This window comes from Lycorma delicatula, chromosome 1 (genome assembly GCF_047948215.1).
Source record: "Lycorma delicatula isolate Av1 chromosome 1, ASM4794821v1, whole genome shotgun sequence".
NCBI lineage: Eukaryota > Metazoa > Arthropoda > Insecta > Hemiptera > Fulgoridae > Lycorma > Lycorma delicatula.
In genome coordinates this window covers 348,648,527-348,669,014 of record NC_134455.1, presented here as the reverse complement: position 1 = coordinate 348,669,014, position 20,488 = coordinate 348,648,527, and the positions used below count along the sequence as shown (strand labels likewise).

Below are 20,488 nucleotides of genomic sequence, written 5' to 3'. Positions count from 1 at the left end.
TCAAATATCCACCACCTTATTTGGGTGAGAGGACGTTAAGTCCCCCCTAATCCCTCACAATTAACAAATTCACAAAAAATTTTTTTAATGAAGAATGCCCTTTCCTGAATACAGTCATACCTCGTTTAATGAAGAGGACAAGTTCCACAAAATTACATAGTTATATGAAAATTCATTATCACAGGTAAAAAATATTATGGTCGGGATAGGGTAAGGTAAGTTTCTTGATAAATAAAATACATACATATATATGTAATCTTTAAGGAAGGTAAACTTCTATTCAATAAATTAATTCATTAACAAAAATAAATTTTTTTTGTATGAAAAATAAAAAAGGATTCAAGGGAAAAACAGGCTCAGTCACTTTTCACTAATTTTTCAGGAAATTATTTATTGAGTTTACATTCTTTGTCTTTATTTTTTTTAATATAGTGTATATTTTTATTTATTTAGATTTACATATATTTTTTTATTAATTTATATTTTATGTATATTTATATTTATTTTTACTTCCTTGTACGAAGTAAAGGAAGTATTATGATCACAAAAAATTTCAGTTTTCAGATTTCAATGGAAATATCCATTTTGACTAGTTTCGGTGTGACATTTGTATGTAAGTATGTATATATGTACATACATATCTTGCATAACTCACAAACAATTAGCTGTAGTATGTTGAAACTTTGGATTTAGGACTGTTGTGACATCTAGTTATCCACCTCCCTTTTTGACTGCAATCGACTGAAACATAAGTGTCCAAAATCCAAAAACATTTGGATTTTGGACTCTTTCTTAACTGCAGTAACAAGCCCTTATTGAGAGATTTTCAACGATGCATCATAAGTGATATTTATTTTGTATTGGTTCCAGAGTTTTAGCCTAATGAAATATTTGGCTCTTATAAGGGGAAGGCACATCGATTGAAATCGGACTTCATCTCCTTTTTTTTTTAACTTTTTTTTTTTTTAATTGAAATATATTGATGTATTAATAATTATTAACCTCTGATTGTAAACAAATTTTTACAATAAATAATTCAATTATAACAATAAAAAAAAATAAATATGAAAAAATATCAGAAGTTATTAATGAAATAAAATTTTATGTACTTTTCATTTAAAAAAAATGTATATATGTAATTTAATAGGCGTACAATTAAGTCATGTGGTGTTCACATCAGATTTGGTGAAACATCTGATTATTTGTTTTAGTTTTCATTTTATTGATGGTTACAGCATAATTTAAAAAACATAGTATTAGATAGATAAAAGACATACATTTATTTAAAGAGTAATAAAGGGACTTTTAATCTATCGTAATATTTCAGGTAAGATTGTTGAATTAATAACTGTATAAATATTTGATGTTAATAACTAATATTTCACCAATTTTGTAACTGTTCACTTTATTATTAAAGAACTGAAGGATCGTATCTTACTTTCAAATGAGATAAGTTTAAATGAAGTGCAGTAAAAAATGTGTGTATGTAATTTAATAGGCATACAAGTAAGTAATGTGGTGTCCACATCAGATTTTTTGTACATGGATATAACTTACTTTTTCCCACAATATATTTTAGTAATGTTAATTGTTAATGTCACAATATTCTGCAACAGACGTCAGCAAAATCTAGTTTTTTCAAAATTGTCAGTGAGCCTGTTTTTCCCCAGTACCCTTTAATTTGCATCACAAATTATATAATTATCAAAATACATGTTTACGAAGAAATTTTATTAATCAGTTATTATAACTGTACAATCACAACTTTGAAAAATATGAATTTAAAATTGATTGTTTACATTTTTTTTCTGTTTCATTTATTAATTGCTTGAACAGAATTATTGCACCTAATACTAATCTTTTTACATTAACATTTCTTTCTAAATCTGGGTCATTTTCACAAAAAAATAAAATGTGTAAAATGTAATCTACATCATTCAAAAAGTTTTTCAAATATTTTATTGTTAACTTCTACTTAATTTCTTCTCAAATTTTATCATTTTTTTGAAATTGTTATTCAAAAAAATTTTTATAAAATCTCCAATTCTTGAGCGACATTAACAGTTAATTTGTGTTTCTAAATAAATATAAAGTTTTAATATGTTTCATTATGTTCATTAAATTTATATTTTCAACTAATTAATCATTTGTTTGTTGGTCTCCAGTGTTTTACCTTTATATATCTTTTAGAAACATTTTCATAAATGAGATTTAAAAAAAAAATAATCAAAAAGATTATAAATTATGAACTTCATTACATCAAGGCTTCGTTATCAGAGGTAATATTAAATGATGTATGATGTTTAAAAGATAAAATATATTTAGCAAGGTTAAAATTAACTTCCTGCACAAATATCACTACAATTGGTACCATTCTTGTAAAGTGTTAAGCTAGAAATAACTAGAAAGATGTATATAATGGAATTCATATTACAATAATTATTCATTTTCTCAAACATAAATTTTTATTAACTAACTTTAATACCCTCAGATTTACATATAATTTAAGGAAGGATGAGGGGTCAAAGAGTCCCAAATTTTTTACCAGTAAGTTCGAGTCTTGCTACTAAAAATAAAGTTCGGTCAGAATATCATTATAATTCAATTATTATTGTTATATCAATGTGGCCAAATGAATATGAAGTGACAAAGGATTCTGAACCACCTTTACATCACAGTTTCTTACATGACCAAAAAAAAGTTATGAATGTAAAATTAGAATATCACACAATTTTAACTTTTCTTGATAATGGGGGCTAGGGATTCTGTGTGCCTCTTTGGACAATGGAGCTAAAACCTTTTCAGTAATGTAAAATATACTTTTATTTTAGGCCACACAATTTTCTGTTAAGTTTAAAATAAATTATTTTATTTTATTTATTTTTATATCAGTAGAATTTGAACCTATAATCATTTAGCTGAACATCCAGTATATTATTAAACACTATAATATAGAAACACACTTATCTACAATACCATTTTTAACTGCCAATAAGCAATGGGGAATGGGGATACACCAGAGATTAGCAATAAACAGGTCTGTCTTCTTCCTTATGCTTTCTTTTTCCTGTTTAGCCTCCGGGAATTACCGTTCAGGTATTACTTCAGAGGATGATATGTATGAGTGTAAATGAAGTGTAGTCTTGTATAGTCTCAGTTCAATCATTCCTGAGATGTGTGGTTAATTGAAACCCAACCACCAAAGAACATCCACAATCTAGTATCCACTATCCACAATCTACAATCTAGTATTCCACAATCGTATCCACAATCTAGTATTCAAATCTGTATAAAAGTAACTGCCTTTACTAGGACTTGAACGCTGGAACTCTCAACTTCCAAATCAGCTAATCTGGCAAGACACATTCACCACTAGACCAACCCAATGGGATTTTCTGCCTTATGCTGCCACATTTTCAACTAACTGGCAAAATTCTGTGGTCATGCAAAAGCTAACAAGCAATCTTCTTGGTAAGAGAAAAATCTCAAATTATAATGATAATAAAATAGGGGTTAATCACAGTAAAACACAGAAATGTAGAGTACAACTGCTGCAAGAGCAATAACAAGAAAGGAAAATATAAAACAGAAGTTATCTAATCTTGCCATGTAATAAATTTAATGATGATATCATCTTCAAATAACACATAAATAAACAATAAACCATTAACAGAACCATAAAGGATTTAAATGGTCCCTAAAAGCACAAAACCTTGAAAAAGTACATACTGGATATCCCAATATTCCAATTTCTTATTTGAAAGGAGCTAGAGGTATATGGTCCAGAGCTTTTTTAGCACCACTAAAAAGTTTGAGTACGAGTTTTGACTAATCCTTAATTGCAGAAGATATTTTGAAAAGGAATGATTTAAACCTTAAAATATTTTAATTTTTGTTAATTGGAAACATTCAAGTACTGGAGGATAAGGAATTCTAAAACTTTTTCATACCATTTTGTTTTTCATTTGTTGTTAATTTTAAAAAAGAACAATTTTCCATTTTCGGTTTACTAAATGAGAACTGGGGTTTAAAGAATCAACGGAATTGTTTAATACTTCTCAGTGCCCTCACCAGACACTGAACACTTTTTCAAGATGCCATTTTGAATTTTGCAGTATTTCAATTTTTGTTAATTAAGAAGAACTAGAAGGGTTTGAGGCCTGAACCTTTTTGATGCCAATAAGTTTTTATGTTCCTCCTGAAGGAAGATCACACGTTGAAAAAGAACAGGAGACTAGTACACTTGTTTACAAAACAAACAAGCAATCTTAGAAATCTTTCATCCATAATAATTTTTACTTTTCCTTAAAGCTGAATGAGGTTTGAGTAAAAAAAAAAGATTTAGATATCACAATATTTTTATTTTAATGTAAATATTGACAAAGAGACTGGAAGCAAGGAAGGGTGAAACTTTACACATCATTAAGTTTCTTGAGTTCCCGGAAATAAGCACATTTTGAAAAATAATGGTTTGAATATGATAGTATTTATGTATATTACAGAAGGTTAAACGATTACAGAGTTTAGGAGCAAAGGGGCCTGAACCCTCTTCAACATTAATAAGTTGCTTGTTTATTCCTGAATAAAAAATGTATTTTAAAAACATAACACTATTGAAATATTACAATCAGTTTTTATTTTTATTATTTTAAGGCAATGGGGAGTAGAAAATCTGGAGTGTCTTGAAGTGTAGGAAGGTGTTATGTGTATGCGACTACTCAGGTTTATTTTATGATTCATAAGATCAGAACAGTTTAAATAATGATCAGAAAATTACTAATCTTTTATCAATTGAAAGAGATATGAGAAGTAGCAGAAATAGTTAATTTTATGAAAACCATTAAATTTTTAAACCCATTTTTATTAGTTTGAATATTTCAGAACTTCAATTTTTTCTCATTTAATAGACGGAGTTTGAATTTTTTCCTATCTAAAAATGTAGAAGACATTTTGAAAAAAAGAATGCAATAATCAACTCAGAATTAGTATATATTGAAGAAAACTGTGACTTCATTGCATCTCCTGCCAGAATGATTGCATTAATCTTGAGGGGGTACATAAGTTGAAATCCTTACTAATCTTTTGACAATCTGCCTCTTACACCTACAAAATCAGACCCAAATGTTTTGTGGATCTAAGATAAATAGTTTTCTTACAACCAGGCTTTATTTAAATGTTATTATTAATAATATTCTCATGGAAGGGAATCAACGAGGGCAATTTGAGAGACAGGTGAGATGATGCAATTCCTATGTATCTCTATGTGATTTATTTCTGAGCATCTGTGTTACTTGAGAATAAGTAAGCTTTTTTTCAACAGAGAAGGAATTATTCAGATCCTGTAAACAGTCTCCAAAATTATCCTGGACAAACAAATCGTATGACCTTATACAACTGTACAGATTTTTTAAATTCACTACTACTATCTGATTTATCGGCCGCATACCAATACCTTTTTAGATGCACAGAACATGAGCTGTTCCTTTCTATCTGTCAAGAATCTACTAACAAAAGCAAAATAATACCATCATTCTAACTACAATATGCACAGTAGTATAGTATATTTACATTACTGAAAAGCAAAAATAAAAATGATGTTATTTGAATTTATGTAAAAAATTCTGTAGCAAAGTAGACAACATAGAAATAAAATTAATAATTTAAAATTAAAATAACTAATCAATACAACTTTGATTATTTTATTATTGAACATTTAAAATGTAAAAAAAGGAGATTACCTATCAGCTTCATCAAAGACAACATATTCAACAGAACTTAGTCTTAAATTCATTTCTACACAGACGTGTAAAAACCGTCCAGGAGTAGCAACAATCAAATCAGGATTAGCATGTAAAGCAGAAAACTGTGATTCCATTGGATCTCCTCCCAGAACTATTGAAGATCGAAGACCAGTAAATTTTCCCAGTTCTTTCACAAATTTTAATGTCTGTACAAAAAAAATCACATCAAAATAAGATTTAAATCACTTTACAGCAAAGAGTATATTAGGGATCTTATTAAATAGTACAATTTACATTTATTTACAAAAATCTTGTTTTAAAATAATTTTTTGGAAAAAACTTGATATGTAAAATAAAGGAAAAATCACAATTTTTTGCTACACCAAAATCAAGTCCCCTACAATTTGTCAAATTAAATAAGTAAAACAAAATATGAAGTGTGTTTTTAAAGTAAGGTCTGTTTTGAATTTTCCACCTATATATCCGATGTAAACAGATGGTGCTTGCATAGCTCAATTCTTCTTGTTCTCAAAAACTCTTACAAGTTAGTCATGTGGAATGTGTGTGAACATCTAGTCCTGGAGGCTGTGGGGGTATTCTTGATAAGCATTGCTACTTTTTGTGTAACCCCAGAAATAAAAATCCAGTGGGCTTAAATCCAGAGAAGGAAGTGACCACAAGCTCTTAGAAATAATTCAATCTCTGAAAACTTGCAGTAACTTCATAGACTACGTGGTTGAATGCGCAGTTGTACTGTCTTACCGAATCATTATTAATTTCAACCTCAATTAATTAGCTCTCCCATGAACCAGTAAATTATTTCACAACAATGATCTGATATTATTGTTTCTGCGAAGAATATCAGCCTGACTATCCTTCTACTGGATCCTGCAATCTACAACTGATGTTCTGGTCATGTACAGGAATTTTGTGTACAACATGTGGGTTGTTGGCAGACCGCAAACAAGAACTGTATGCTTGCAGATAACATTACTTGTAGTTCACAGAATACAATCCCTCAACATATAATTTTGTTTTGTTTGTAGTGTATAGTTACTTCTCAAATACACTATATTAAAATTTTAATAGGTTCTCTACAATTTTTGTTGCAAAATTTTATTTGTTTACTAGCAATTTAACAAAGTTATTGTACATCCTAAAGAACTGTGTTTGCGACACCAATTTTTTGTTTTACAATAATTTAAAAAAAAAAAAAAATTTACTACAGATATAGTTCTGCGACCTTCTACACAATTTTTTAAGTCAAAAAACATATCAACCATCAAATTTAACCCTTAATTTAATTCCTAAAAATTTCAGTATGGCTTCATTTTAACCTTGGAACAGAAATCAGGGTGAAATATTTTGCAAGGTATAACTTGAAAACAAAGCATTTCTGGACCCATGTTTATAGGTACTTCTTTTTATTTTCAGTTGTAGAACATGTCCTAAAGTTGTTTTTTCTTCTCGAGATATTCTGTATAAAAGAAAAATTGTGATAGACATGCAAACATTGACCTCCTGCCAGAATGACAGACTTTATACATTGTACATTGATTTACAACAGTGTATTCAAGAAACACAATACAAGTATGTAGTCAGTATTCTATCTGCCCATATGTGTAAGTGTAATATTTCCTTTCATTCAAAGTCATACACTGAAATTATTCTTTACATTTAACTTTATTTCAATTTAATATAAATAATTTTAAATATTAATTTTATTTAATCAACTTTCTGATGAAAATATTACAAATAAGGTATAATAATGTGGTCTATGAAGGCAGATGAAGCTAAAGTTTTAAGCCAAAATAATTGAATTACACACACAAACTGCAACAATAATTTAATACAATACAACAAAGAAAATATATAACGCTTAATCTGATTGTCACATCAATACAGCATATGTTATCAAAAAAGATTTATGTAATTACAGAAACTCTCACATGCTAATTTTGTCTTCTTTAAGAAATTACAAAGCATCATGAAATACATAGTTAAACAAAAAAAAATGCAGTACCTGTATTGCTAATTCTCTGGTAGGTGACAAAATCAAAGCTCGAATTCCACACGAATTCTTTCCAGCACGTTTTTTTAATTTCTCAAAAAGTGGTATAAGAAAACAAGCAGTTTTTCCACTACCAGTTCTAGCCATCGCAACAACATCTCTACCTTCCAATGCAAATGGAATTGTCTACAAAAAGTTCAATAAAATATATTTTAAATGCACAAAATTATCTAACATTTTTAAAAGTAGTCATGGGAAAGATTTCTTATTCTGTAAAATAAAGAATTGTAATAAAAAAAACATAAATCAATAAAGATTAAATTTAAAACGACTTGAAAATTTTACGTTAGTAGTTCAAAAAATCATTCACTGAATGGATTCTAACCATCTAATTTAAACATGCTTCAAAACCCAATTGTTTTAAGCATAAGGCAACCATAAATTATTTTAAAAATGCAATCATTATTCTTCTCAGCTAGATGTAAAATTCGTAATCATGTGGATAGAATTCCCATTAATGGTAATGATAGCATTTCTGTTTTGTTAAGACAAGAATTTTACTGGAATGGTCGAATTGATTTTGTTGTAAACAAAATCAAACCACACTGTTTTGCTTTGAAGTACCTTAATAATCTCTAAGTTTATCATCATTATAAATATTTATTAAGCTTACGTACATTCCCTTCTGAAATATAACATATCTTGACACTTCCTCAAAAAGGCAGAATAAGTTTTCAAAATGTAAATTTTTTTAAATTTTACTACTCATGTAAATTTTATTTATGAATGTGCTCTCTTTACAAAAAAAAATCACTTATTCTTTAAAAAAATAACAGTATCCATTTCTATTAAACCAGACAACAGAACTATTCTCATACAACTCAACACACTACTGTTTTAGAAGCTACAGTCTTGTTATGTTTCTTAACATTAATAAATTACCAAACTACTTAAAAAACATTTTGACCAATTTATTTAAAATACAATTAAAGATTATTTTTTTTAATAACGATGTTACTCTCTATTGATGAATTTTTTCAATAATACTAATTAAAACATTTAAAAAAAACCAGAATCTTCTATATTTCACTTAATGTGTATATAAATATGTGCTGAAATAATTTTCATTAATGCCTTATGAATTGCGGATTATTTTGTAATTATTTTTTATGTATTTACTTTAATATTATTTCATATGTTTATATATTAAACAATTTTTTTTATCTACTAATTAGTCCATTATGTGATGCTGCTCTAATCAAGGTTTTACTGTGGTTTCCGTAAATCCATTTGGGCAAATTCTGGGGGAGTTTCACTTCTTTTTTTTATTTGTGGATTAGCTAGCTATCAATTCATTCTTAATGAGATCTACAAGAGGTGGATCAAAAAATAAGTTACACCCTTGCCGTGTTCTTGAACTAAAAGGGATACATTAATGGTGGCAGCACTAATTGTGTTGTTGTCTTCACGCTCCCCCAGCAGCAATTCTGTATAACATTCAGTACATGTGTTGTGTCACTGTCAGTATGCCATGTCCTCTACAGGTTTTGTCCAGCATAGAAGTGCGTTCAGTAGTCTGATTTTTGTAGGCAAAAAGTTACAATTGTGATGAAATTAATCGCCAAGTTGTTGAGGTATATGGTGAGAATGCAATCTCACACCCCATAATCATAAAATGGTGCCAAATGTTCAGAAACAGAACAAATGTGAGTGACTAACTGCATGCTGGGCATCCTTCAACTGCAAACACAACAGGTAACACAGAACACGTGAATGAAATGATCTTGAGTAACTGGCACATCAAAATTAGAGAGATTGCACGTGAACGTAGCATCAGTTATGGTAATGTGTTTGTGATTATTCATGATCAACTTGGTTACCGTAATATGTGTGCACGATGGATGCCACATCTGTTGACCGACAACCACAAACATCAATAGTTTGCGTCTGCTCTTTCTTTTCTTCAACATTATTCCAGAACTGGTCCAAAGTGTATGGAACAAATCATCACAGGGGATGAGAGCTGGGTGCTTCATTACACTTCTGAGACTAAGCAACATCACATGAATGGAGACACAAAAATTCACCGTACCCAAAAAAGTGAAAACATCCCTGTATGTTCGAAAGGTTACGCTGACAGTATTTTTCGATTCTGAGGGAGTTGTTTATAGTGAATTTAGGCCCCGAAAAACAACAATCGATGCCGAATCTTATTGTGAGACTTGAAAAAATTGCATAAAACCATTATACATCGAAAACCCAGAAGATTAAGTGATGGGGTCGTTTTTCTTCACGAAAATGCTACTCCTCCATTCAGCGCATGTGACAAAGGAGTTACTGCAAAAATTCAAGTGGGAAGTGTGGTCTCATCCACCTTACAGCCCTAACCTAGCACCCTGCGACTACCACCTGTTTGGTCCTCTCAAGCGAGACCTGGGAGGGAGCATTTTGCTAATGATGAGGAACTGAAGGAAGCAGTCCTTAAATGATTGAAGGAAATTGGAAATAATTTTTATGTGGAATTGAAAAAATTGTCATAAGATATGAAAGTGTTTAGAAAAACTTGGTGATTATGTCGAAAAATAGATAAAAATATGTAGTCTTTTAATCAATAAAAAAAAGTTGTCTTACAAATATGTGTTTGTTTCATAGAGAGGGTTCCTGCTCGTTCCTCAAATATAAGGTATTTTTAAATACTGATCAAAATAAAAAGATTATTCATAAAATTATAAATAGACAGAGTTGTGAATTATTTAAGTGATTATTTTGATAGGAATAGTCAAATAAGTATCATCTCTGTCAAACCAGACATCAAAACTACTTTCAAGTTAATTCAACACAAAATTTTTACTTGTAAGAAAGAGCCTTATAATCTTTTTATTGCCAATTTCGATAAATTTCCAAACCATTTAGCACATCATCCCACCAACTTATTTAAAATAAAATTAAAAAATTTTCTTTTACAGAAAATGATTTTGTTCAATTTTTTAATGAAATTTTCAACATGCAAAATATTGTACACATTTCAACCAAATTCACTTTACATAATAAGAATCATCTGGCCTGAGAATATGAACTCATATCCTCAAGGAGTAAAGTGGTACCCTGTTGTAATGTTATAAATAATGATGTGGACACAGAATAGAAATCATTATACACACACATACAAAATCAGATTCACCTTTTAACATTTAAATATATACCTTTCTTTGAATAGGTGTAGGTGTTTTGTAGCCTTTCTTCTGAATACCTTTAATTAGAGGTAAACTAAGACCAAATGTATGAAATCCTCCTAACTTTTTTAGATTTTTTGTTTTGTTTGCATTTGGAAACTGGTCGTTTTCAGATTCCTCATCACCAAAACCAATGTCACTGCTACCAGTAATCTGTGCCATCTGCAAGTTATTAAAAATAAATATGACACACAAGAATTGATTGAGTCATATTTTAAAAAAAAACACGCGCACACACATACATATATATATATATAAAATACATCACAAAGTAAAAAACAAAAAGTGTAATTTTTTTTTAAAACAATTTTTGGTGGGATTTCATATATACAATTTAACCATTCTACAAATTATAAATGCACATTAAATTTCAATATAAAATAACAAATTATATGTTTTGTATTATGTAAATTAAATACCATAACCATAATTGTTGTAAGTGACATAGCAAGTTCCTACCAAAAATAAAAAGCGTCCTATACAATGGTTATTAAGAAAAGTGTCAAGTAAGGTGATTATCAGTTGCCTTTTCTACTGAAATGAAGATATTGCTACACACTGGTATGTAAACCCATTAAAATGCAGTTGGTATTTAACCTTAAAGATAAATGTTTACAATTAGGGACACACTTCCCATTTTGATGAAATTTGGACTACACCTTATTTAGGACGTAGGTAATTCGTTACAATTGAAATTTTTCGGTCGGAAATGGCTTTCACACGAGTTACGTCCCTCGTTTGTTACACAGTACCCTCCCCAAAAATTTCGTAACTTTTATTAGGTTAAACTTAACATAACTAAATTTTCAACTTCCTTAATGATGAAATTAGGACAATTATGTCATTAAGAGAGTTAAAAATATATGTGACTAATATGTGGCAAACAACATGAAACTTCTCGTGAATTCAATATAGATAAGTTTAAGATATAACATTCTAAGAGATGATGACATTGAGTAGGGTAAACGTATATATGTACACAAAAACTACGTACTCATGAATCAACATCAGTAATCACACAATTAATCAAACAATTGTTTAATTAAAAACAAAGTAATCTACACTTCCAAACACCAAAAATCTTTAAAGACCGTTGTCCTTAAGATTCCTTCCTAAATTGTAAGGAATAATGGCTAGGATCTGCATTTGTTAATAAATAAAATACTCACATTGTAACCGTAATAAAACCGTTCGATTCAAAGTTCAAGAAAAATTAAATAACTTCACAAAATATGTATTATTTCATCATATCATCAAAAACTTCTATTATCTAATCTGAATAAAATTTTAAAAATATTAACCTCGCTCAAACACATGGTCAACATTCCTCAGAGATCAAGTTCTATAATGAACGGTTCGATTTGAACAGATACTTTGTAGACCATTTCTATATGCGATCTATACTGTTAAAAAAATTAAATTTGTGTATGCATAAGCCAAATACGAAATCACGAAAAAATAAATGTTACTCTCATAAACGTCTAAAAATGACCTGATGACACCAACCGGCACTTTGCGCCAAAGTTGATATTTTCGAAACAATCGTGTGATTAAGAGGGAGGTATCAGAGTACCATGCGAGAACCAACCTACCGGATTGCTTCAAATCTTCAGGATACATTTGTGTTATCTCAGGGAAGGTTAAAGCCATAGATAGAGACCCTAACCTTCTTGGGGTGAATGAAGGGAATAAGTGCTTCTATGTTAAGAACGAGGAAATTGTTGGAGAAAGAGAGCTTTCAGGCTGTAATTTTTATTTATCATTATTATTCTCAGAGGCAGGATCCCCCTGTTTAGGTAAAAGAAAATAAACAAAAAAATATATACAAATAATAAATAAAAAAGAAAAGCAAAAGAAAATAAACAAAATATGTTGTTTGATTTTTATGCTGTGATTTTATAAATAAATTTTGTGAAAATCTAATAACATATCTTGTTTATTCTCTTTTGTTATGATCGATTTTCATCAAGATTATGATGTATGATGGTTTCATCCATTGATTATTTACATGTAATAATTTTTTTTTTAAAATGGTTTATCAAACTACTTCACAAAAGCATTTACCCTAACACTATTTATATAAAATTGCTGTTATTACATAAATCTTGCCTGATGTAGGACCAAAAACTTCTGAGACATAATCGTAATTTAAACTTAACATCCAGAAAACTCCAGTATGATGGCCACTCACATCCAGAAGAAACAAAAGTCTTTATATACTAACCATAGTTAGTATAATTTTGGTGCTGGAACTGGATGTAGCACTACCATGGTACAATTGTGTCAACATTGATCATTTACCTAACTAGAACAAAGGGTACTTATGGTAGCTGTATACAGTTATGAACTCACCTCTGTATTTGATGAAATTTGGAATATACCTTATTTAGAACCTAAGTTATTTATTACAACTGCTGAAATTATTTGTCAGATACTACTTTCACTCGAGTTACACCATTCATGTAACTTCAGCAAAAATTTCATAATTCAGCACACACAAATGTAATATCCTTATCCTCCTGAGACCTGCAGTCTTTTTAAAAGTACTGATATATTTACTGTATTGAGTCCTGAAAATTGATATGTTATTGTAGTCATTAAGACCTAGTATCCTTTTAAAATAACTATTTAAATATTCCTTCCTTTTGAAGTAGTACATACTTTGATGTGTAGATGGTAGCACTGTTCTTCACAATGCTTTTGATGAGTGGAGTGGCCACTGATAGTCTTTTATGCAATCACAGTGTTGCTAATAATAAACAATTAAGATGGTGTCCCACTACTTAGAAACACTGTGCTCTTCAAGGACGGTTAAATTATTCTATTTTCATACCTAACATTTTCATTAATATGTGAATGTATCCAACTAATCATGTTTTTACAATATTCATATCATGTGTATTTGAGGTTAAAAACATATGTTCTTTTCAAAGTCCAATAGGTTCCAGTTATACAAATGCTTATAAAATCATATCCTTTAAAAAAAACATTGGGCCTCAGTTAAGTTAATGCATTCATATAACAATTAAGCAAATTAGTAACGTTCTAGTTTTAATTTCTGGCTTTCCATGGTTTTATTGAAAAATAAAGTAATTGTTTGGATATACTGTATTTGCATTATGATTTTATTATGTAATTTATTGTCTTTCTTTTTGTTTGTTCTATCAAATGATGAAGAAATAAACAGAATATTATTAGAGGACTTTGATTTATCAGATATTGAAGAATTTTCAGATAATGAAGAAGACAACATCATTCCAAACTTCATTTTGCTAGATTTTCATATCCATGACACATGATGATCACTGTTAGATAAAATAAAGTGTGCTTGCATGAAACAAATTAAAAATCAAGAGTTGTGTATGAAGTGATTATACCCTTCAGTGGAACTTGTGGTATGAAACAATTCGTGCCAGATAAACCTAATCCTGTTGGGCTGAAAGTTTTTGTTCAAGCAACCCAAATGGAATCATTTATAATTTTACTATATATCAAGGTCCACTTATCTTTCCTGAAGAAATCAAACAGGGGTTTGGTCTCGGGACAGCTGCAGTTTTACATCTGTCTCGCTGATTAGTGTCTGGCCTTATATTATATTTCGATCAGTACTTTTCAAATGTTAAACTGGCTGAACAATTACTACTTTGTGGCATTAGGTGCACTGGTACTATTATGAACAAATGTATTTCAAAACAGATATCACTTGAATCTGACAGTAATTTAAAGCATAAGGGAAGAGGAAGCTATGATATCAAAGTAAGTAATGATGGAATGTTAGCAGTAACAAAATGATTTAATAATAATAAACCAGTTACAATACTCTTCACCCACAAATCTGACTCCCCATTGTGTAAAGTTAAAAGATGATCAAAAACTGACAATAAATTTAAATTGATTAAACAGCCTAAGTAATAAAGTCTTACAATAAAAATGTTTATGGAGTTGATTTAGCTGAATGCGCACTATCCTTCTGTCCTCGCAATCAGACCAAAAAATGGACCGAGTGATACTCCACAAGTTAGACTTGGCAATATCTAATTCATGGCTTCAGTACTGAGTAAGATGAATAAGAAAAACATTCCACAAAAAAAATATTGTACAACTGTGCTCATGTAAAATAGAATATGGGGAAAAACTTATCAAAGAGAATGATATAGAAGAAACTATGCAGGAATCAAAGGAAGAAGAAGCAAATTCTGCAGAAAGTCAGAGAAAAATGGCTTGCCCTTATCTTCAATTATTAGAAGAATGCAGGTCCTATTGTAACAGGAGGTATACAGCAAATTGTTCAATGAAAACATCTGTTAAATGCCTCAAGTGCAATGTGTATTTATACTTAACAGCTGAACATAATTGCTATTTAAAATTCCATGAACAACCTAATTAATATTTAATTATTGTATTTTTATTGCTTTTTTTTATTTTTAAGACCATAATGGATCACTTTAGTTCATTTTTTTTTGGCAAGTTCTTTCTTTTCTTGCTGATTTGTTGTTTTTCAGCTTTTCTTTTTTGCCAGTAATTTCTAAGGGTTTCAGATCTTCTTGCCCTTTCTTGTTCAGAGTACACCCGGCTTATTGTTTTCTTGGGTTTTGATAGGAATCTTGTTTCTTTATTTTTTAATTTCTCATAGTTTCCAGTTTTCGTTTTTAGGTTTTCACGGGTTATGTCTAATTCCTCCATGTCTTTCTGTACTTCGTATAACCAGTTCGGTCTGCTTTTCTTGTTCCAGAAAAGTTTGATTATCCGTCTGATAAGTCTGGTCTCTTCCATTCTGAAAATATGTCCTAGAAAGGAAATTCTCTTCTTTCTAAATTTATTAGTTATCGGGATGATAGTTTTGTAAATCTCTTCGTTTGGAATAATTCTCCAAATCCCGTCTTTTTTAATGTTTTTCCCGATGCATCGTCGTAGAATCTGTTTTTCAATCTTTTCCAGTTTGTCGGTAAACCTTGTCTGGTACGGTCCAAATATGGTTTCGCATCCGTAAAGTATTTCTGGTTGGATAACTGAGTTATAATGTCTTATTTTTGTGTTTATGGACATGCATTTTTTGTTATAGATGTTTTGTGTTTTTATTGTGGCTTTGATGAGTTTATTTATTCTTTCATTCCAGTTTGGATTTTCTTGGAGGTTGTGCGTGATGTTTTCCCCCAAGAGATTTCTGTGGAGATTTCTGTGTACTTTTTCTGATGCGTTCTTCCATAATTCTGCAGTCAGGAAATTTTCTCCACTTGCTTTGTTGTTTTTCATTTGCTTCAGAGCTATCTTTACTTCTGCTAATGTTGGTGGAAGGATGTTTTCTCTTGGTGTTTTAATCTGGGTATTTGTGTTTATTTCCAGAAGTTCTTTTGGTTCTTCACAATTCAGAAGTTTTCTAAAGCTTTCTCTCATGATGTTGGCATTTTCTTTATCAGTGTGTGCCAGATTTCCTTCTGAATTTCTTAACATTAGTGTTGGGGCATTAAATGTAGTGTTCTTCAGTTTAATGTTTTTGTAATATTGTCTTGTATTATTTTTATGGAAGTCTTCCTCAATCTGTTCTACTAATTTCTTGTGATACTCCCTCTTTTGATTTTGGATTATTTTTTGTGCAAGTTTTCTTTGCATTCTTAGTTTTTGTTGGTTCTCTTCTGTCCATTGGTCCTCTTCTTGATTGGAAGATCAACCAAGCCTTGTGTCTGTTTGCCAGTGCTTGATCACAGATAATGTTCCACCACTGGTGTTTCCTTTTTTATCTGGCGGTGCAATTGATGCTATTTCTTTTAGTTTTGATTTATCTGATGCTATTTCTTTTAGTTTTTCCACCAGGGCTTCTAGTTTGTTTTCAGTCCCTAGTTGGTCTGTTTTTTCGGTGTATGTGACATTTCCTGTAATTTTATTCTGGTCATATTGCTTTTAAAATCTTTTGTCCCTTGCAGATTTTCTCCGTGGTGTCATTTTGATTTTAATTTTGATTAAGTAATGATCTGAGTCTACTTCCAAACCTCTCATCACTTTTACATTGTAGATCTCTTTGTGTGAATTTTTTTCCATACAGACATGGTCGAGTTGAAACTCTCCTAGTTTCCAGTTGGGACTTTTCCAGGTTTTCATTCTTTTGGCTTTTCTGGGTAGTCTGGTGAATTTAGATAAAAGGTCGTGATTTCTACAGTAACCCACCAGTCTTTGGCCATTTGCGTTTGTTCTTTTCTGTACAGGCCATTTACCAATGATATCTTGGTATCTTTTTTCCTTTCCCAACTGTGGATTGAAATCGCCAATAGAATTTTGGTATGCCTTTTGTTTATTTTGGTAGTTATCTGGTCCAATAGGTTCCAGAAGTTTTCCACTTCCTTAGGGTTAGTCCTGTTTTTAATGTTTGTTGGTGCATGTGCGTTGATTAGTGTGTAAAATTTGTTTGCTGATTTTATCGATAATGTTGCGATTCGCTCTGAGTACGCTTGAAAATCTATGACTGAATCGAGTATTGTATTTTTGACGATGAAAGCTGTTCCAAACTGCGGGACATTTTTCATGACTTTTTTGCCAGGAATTCCTTGGTAGATTCTGAACCCTTGTGATTCAGTGTTCTTGTGTGGTATTTCTCATTTCTTTTAATGCTAATATTACTATTTTCTGGTGTTCTAGTATGTCTGTGAGGTTTTTGAGTTTCCCTGTTTTCATTAGTGAATTAATGTTTAATGTCGCAAAGTAGTGGAACTGTTTTGTTTTAACTATTTGTTTTTTGGGTGTATTCCGATGCTCTGATTCGTCTTTAGAAGTTTCTCTTATTTGTCCACCTCCCCAATCCGATGGTGAACTTCTCTGGATATTACAAGAAGGGATATAGTTAGTAATAAAAGAACTTTCCATACTTGAACTTTCTAGGATGTTTCTTTCCTGTGTTGTGGGCAAGCCCACGAGTTTACAACTTTGGAGTTTAGCCAAAGAGGTTTTACTTGCTTTATATTAACTCACAATGTTTTTTCAATTTTTTTTTTCATGTTTGTCCTCATATCTTGCATCCTTAATTTAACATACTTCCTGACATTACCTATTGTTAAATTTTACAGAGTTACTAAGGTCGGGTGACAATACAATATTCCACCATTACTTTTGCAAACATCCCCCTGAACAGGGGTAAATTAAGGATGCAGTAAATTAAGGATTTTTTTGGGGTAAAAAATTGCAAAATCTGTAAAACAGCTATGCAAGGTTTTAAATCCAAATTAAATTCATGCAATGTATGATAATTTGATTAAAGTATGAGTAAAAACTATAAAGCAAGTTTTTAAACATTTTTGTAATATAATCATATAGTTTCAGTTTTTCTATTAAATCATTTAATGAAACACAGCTAGAATCTGTTGAATACATTTATCAGTATGCCATTGTTTCCAGAACCATTATTATATGTCCACAGACAGAAAAATCAAAATTTAAATAGATATGAGTTTTCTATGTTGTATTTGTTATTTGAAGTGGGAGCTGAGAATGCATAAATGAACAATTAAAACTAATTTAATTTCTTTGATTTGTAAAACTTACTTAAATGATAGAATTGCATATTTTTTGGGATTTAAGGCCATTAAAAATTCAGCAAAACCCTAAGGTTAAACTAGCTTCTTCAAGTTAACTTGAAGGTAGCAAATTACCTTCCTATTTAATGTAATTTATTAATCATGAAGTCATTTCTATTGCAAAAAATCTAATTAAGATTAGTAGAATAGAACTGTAATAATGGTCCATTAAAATATATTCTTTGCATACATCTTTTAAATCTAGCAACTCTGAAGCAACTGTGGTTCTTTAACAATGAAGGAGTTTATGCACAATGATACACACTATTTCTAACTTGGTTATTTAAAAATAATTTATCATTTAATACACTTATTATTATTGGTACTGTATTATTTTATATTTCTTATTATTTAAATGTTTCTTCATTACTTTTTATAATATTAATCTAAAGTTTTAATATTGATACAATTTTTACATACTTTATAACTAATACAACTTTTTCATTACATTTAATTTAATAAAAAAATTAAAACTCTTTTTACACAGCTAATGTGATTTAAAAAAAATAAATACCATACCTAACCAAACTTACCATGCACGTACTTGAGACCTGTTCTATTAACAGCACATAATTTTTCATGGTGGTTATGTCACATAGACTAGATATCCTTTTAAAAGAACATAAATTACCTGGATTTCACAAATAATTTATTATTTTTTTAATTCTGATAATATTTATAACCTATTTAACAATGAAAACTGATTGTAGTTGATAAATACAGAAAAAAACATTTCCAGGTATCAAGTAGTAATCCACTGGCTTGGTCTAGTTGTGAATGTGTCTTCCCTAATCATCTGATTTGGAAGTCGAGAGTTCCAGTGTTCAAGTGCTAGTAGTCAGTTATTTTTACATGGATTTGAATACTAGATTGTGGATACCAGTGTTCTTTGGTGGTTGGGTTTCAATTACCACACATCTCAGAAATGAGACTGTACAAGACTACGCTTAATTTACACTCATACATATCATCGTCATTCATCCTCTGAAGTATTATCTGAAAGGTAATTACCAGAGGCTAAACAGGAAAAAAGTAAGAAAGGTCTCGAGGAGTAACCCACAGGGATGGTCTAATGGTGAAATCATCATCGCCAATCAGCTGATTTTGAAGTCAAGAGTTCTAAGGTTCAAATCCTAGTAAAGGCAGTTACTTTTATATGGATTTGAATACAAGATCATGGATACCAGTGTTCTTTGGTGATTGGGTTTCAATTAACCACACATATCAGGAATGGTTAACCTGAGGCTGTACAAGAAAACACTTCATTCACATTCATACATACCATCCTCTGAAGTAATACCTTACTGTGGTTCTGGAGGCTAAATAGAAAAAAAAATCTCAAGAGATATAAAATTTTTGTCCTTTTAAAAGTACCATAGGTTTCAATGACTAAAAAATATTTTTTTATCTTGGGTCTCAGGAAGTTATATTCTGACTAAATAATTTGGTTCCAATGAAATATCTGTTTTTCATAAAGTGAAATCTTCAGGTGCCTTAATCGATGACAAATTTTCTTGAGATGATCAAACCATACTGCTTTGCTTTGAAGCACCTGAACAGAACAATATGTTTGTCATCATTATTAAATATCTACTTTGCATAACGTATATGCCTGTCTAAAATATAATGTCATTTCTTAAGGCTGCCTCAAAAATTTAGAGTAAGTTTTAAATATACAAAAATATCCGGTAAGATTTATTGTTTGGTATCCTTAAATATTAATCATCTGCACTGACATTTAGAAAATTAAATATGTTATCTTATCCTTGTGTTTCTATTTATGAATGTGTAATTTTTACAAAAAAAGATAGTGACTTATTCTTAAAAAATAAGAAAAAATCTATCGCTATCAAACCAAATAGCAGAATTATTTTTGCATAACTTATCACAATATTTCAGCAGCTTATGAGAAAGGGTCTTATGCTTCTGCTGCCATTTTTA

General features: G+C 30.1%; 1 protein-coding gene across 2 annotated transcripts in view; it reads right to left on the bottom strand.

The window, feature by feature from the left end:
• LOC142334448 (ATP-dependent RNA helicase DDX54) overlaps positions 1-12,318 on the bottom strand; it is a 69,604-nt gene extending 57,286 nt beyond the window's left edge. The window contains exons 1-4 of one of the 2 annotated variants that reach the window (XM_075382464.1): positions 12,155-12,318; positions 10,956-11,147; positions 7,765-7,938; positions 5,739-5,947 (exon numbers count right to left, since the gene is read on the bottom strand). In XM_075382464.1, the coding sequence (XP_075238579.1) occupies positions 5,739-5,947; positions 7,765-7,938; positions 10,956-11,147 (575 nt within the window). In that variant the 5' untranslated portion in view covers positions 12,155-12,318. The remainder of the gene's footprint in view (positions 1-5,738; positions 5,948-7,764; positions 7,939-10,955; positions 11,148-12,154) is intronic. The other variant, XM_075382463.1, reaches the window with a different exon arrangement.
• Between the last annotated feature and the right edge of the window lie 8,170 nt (positions 12,319-20,488).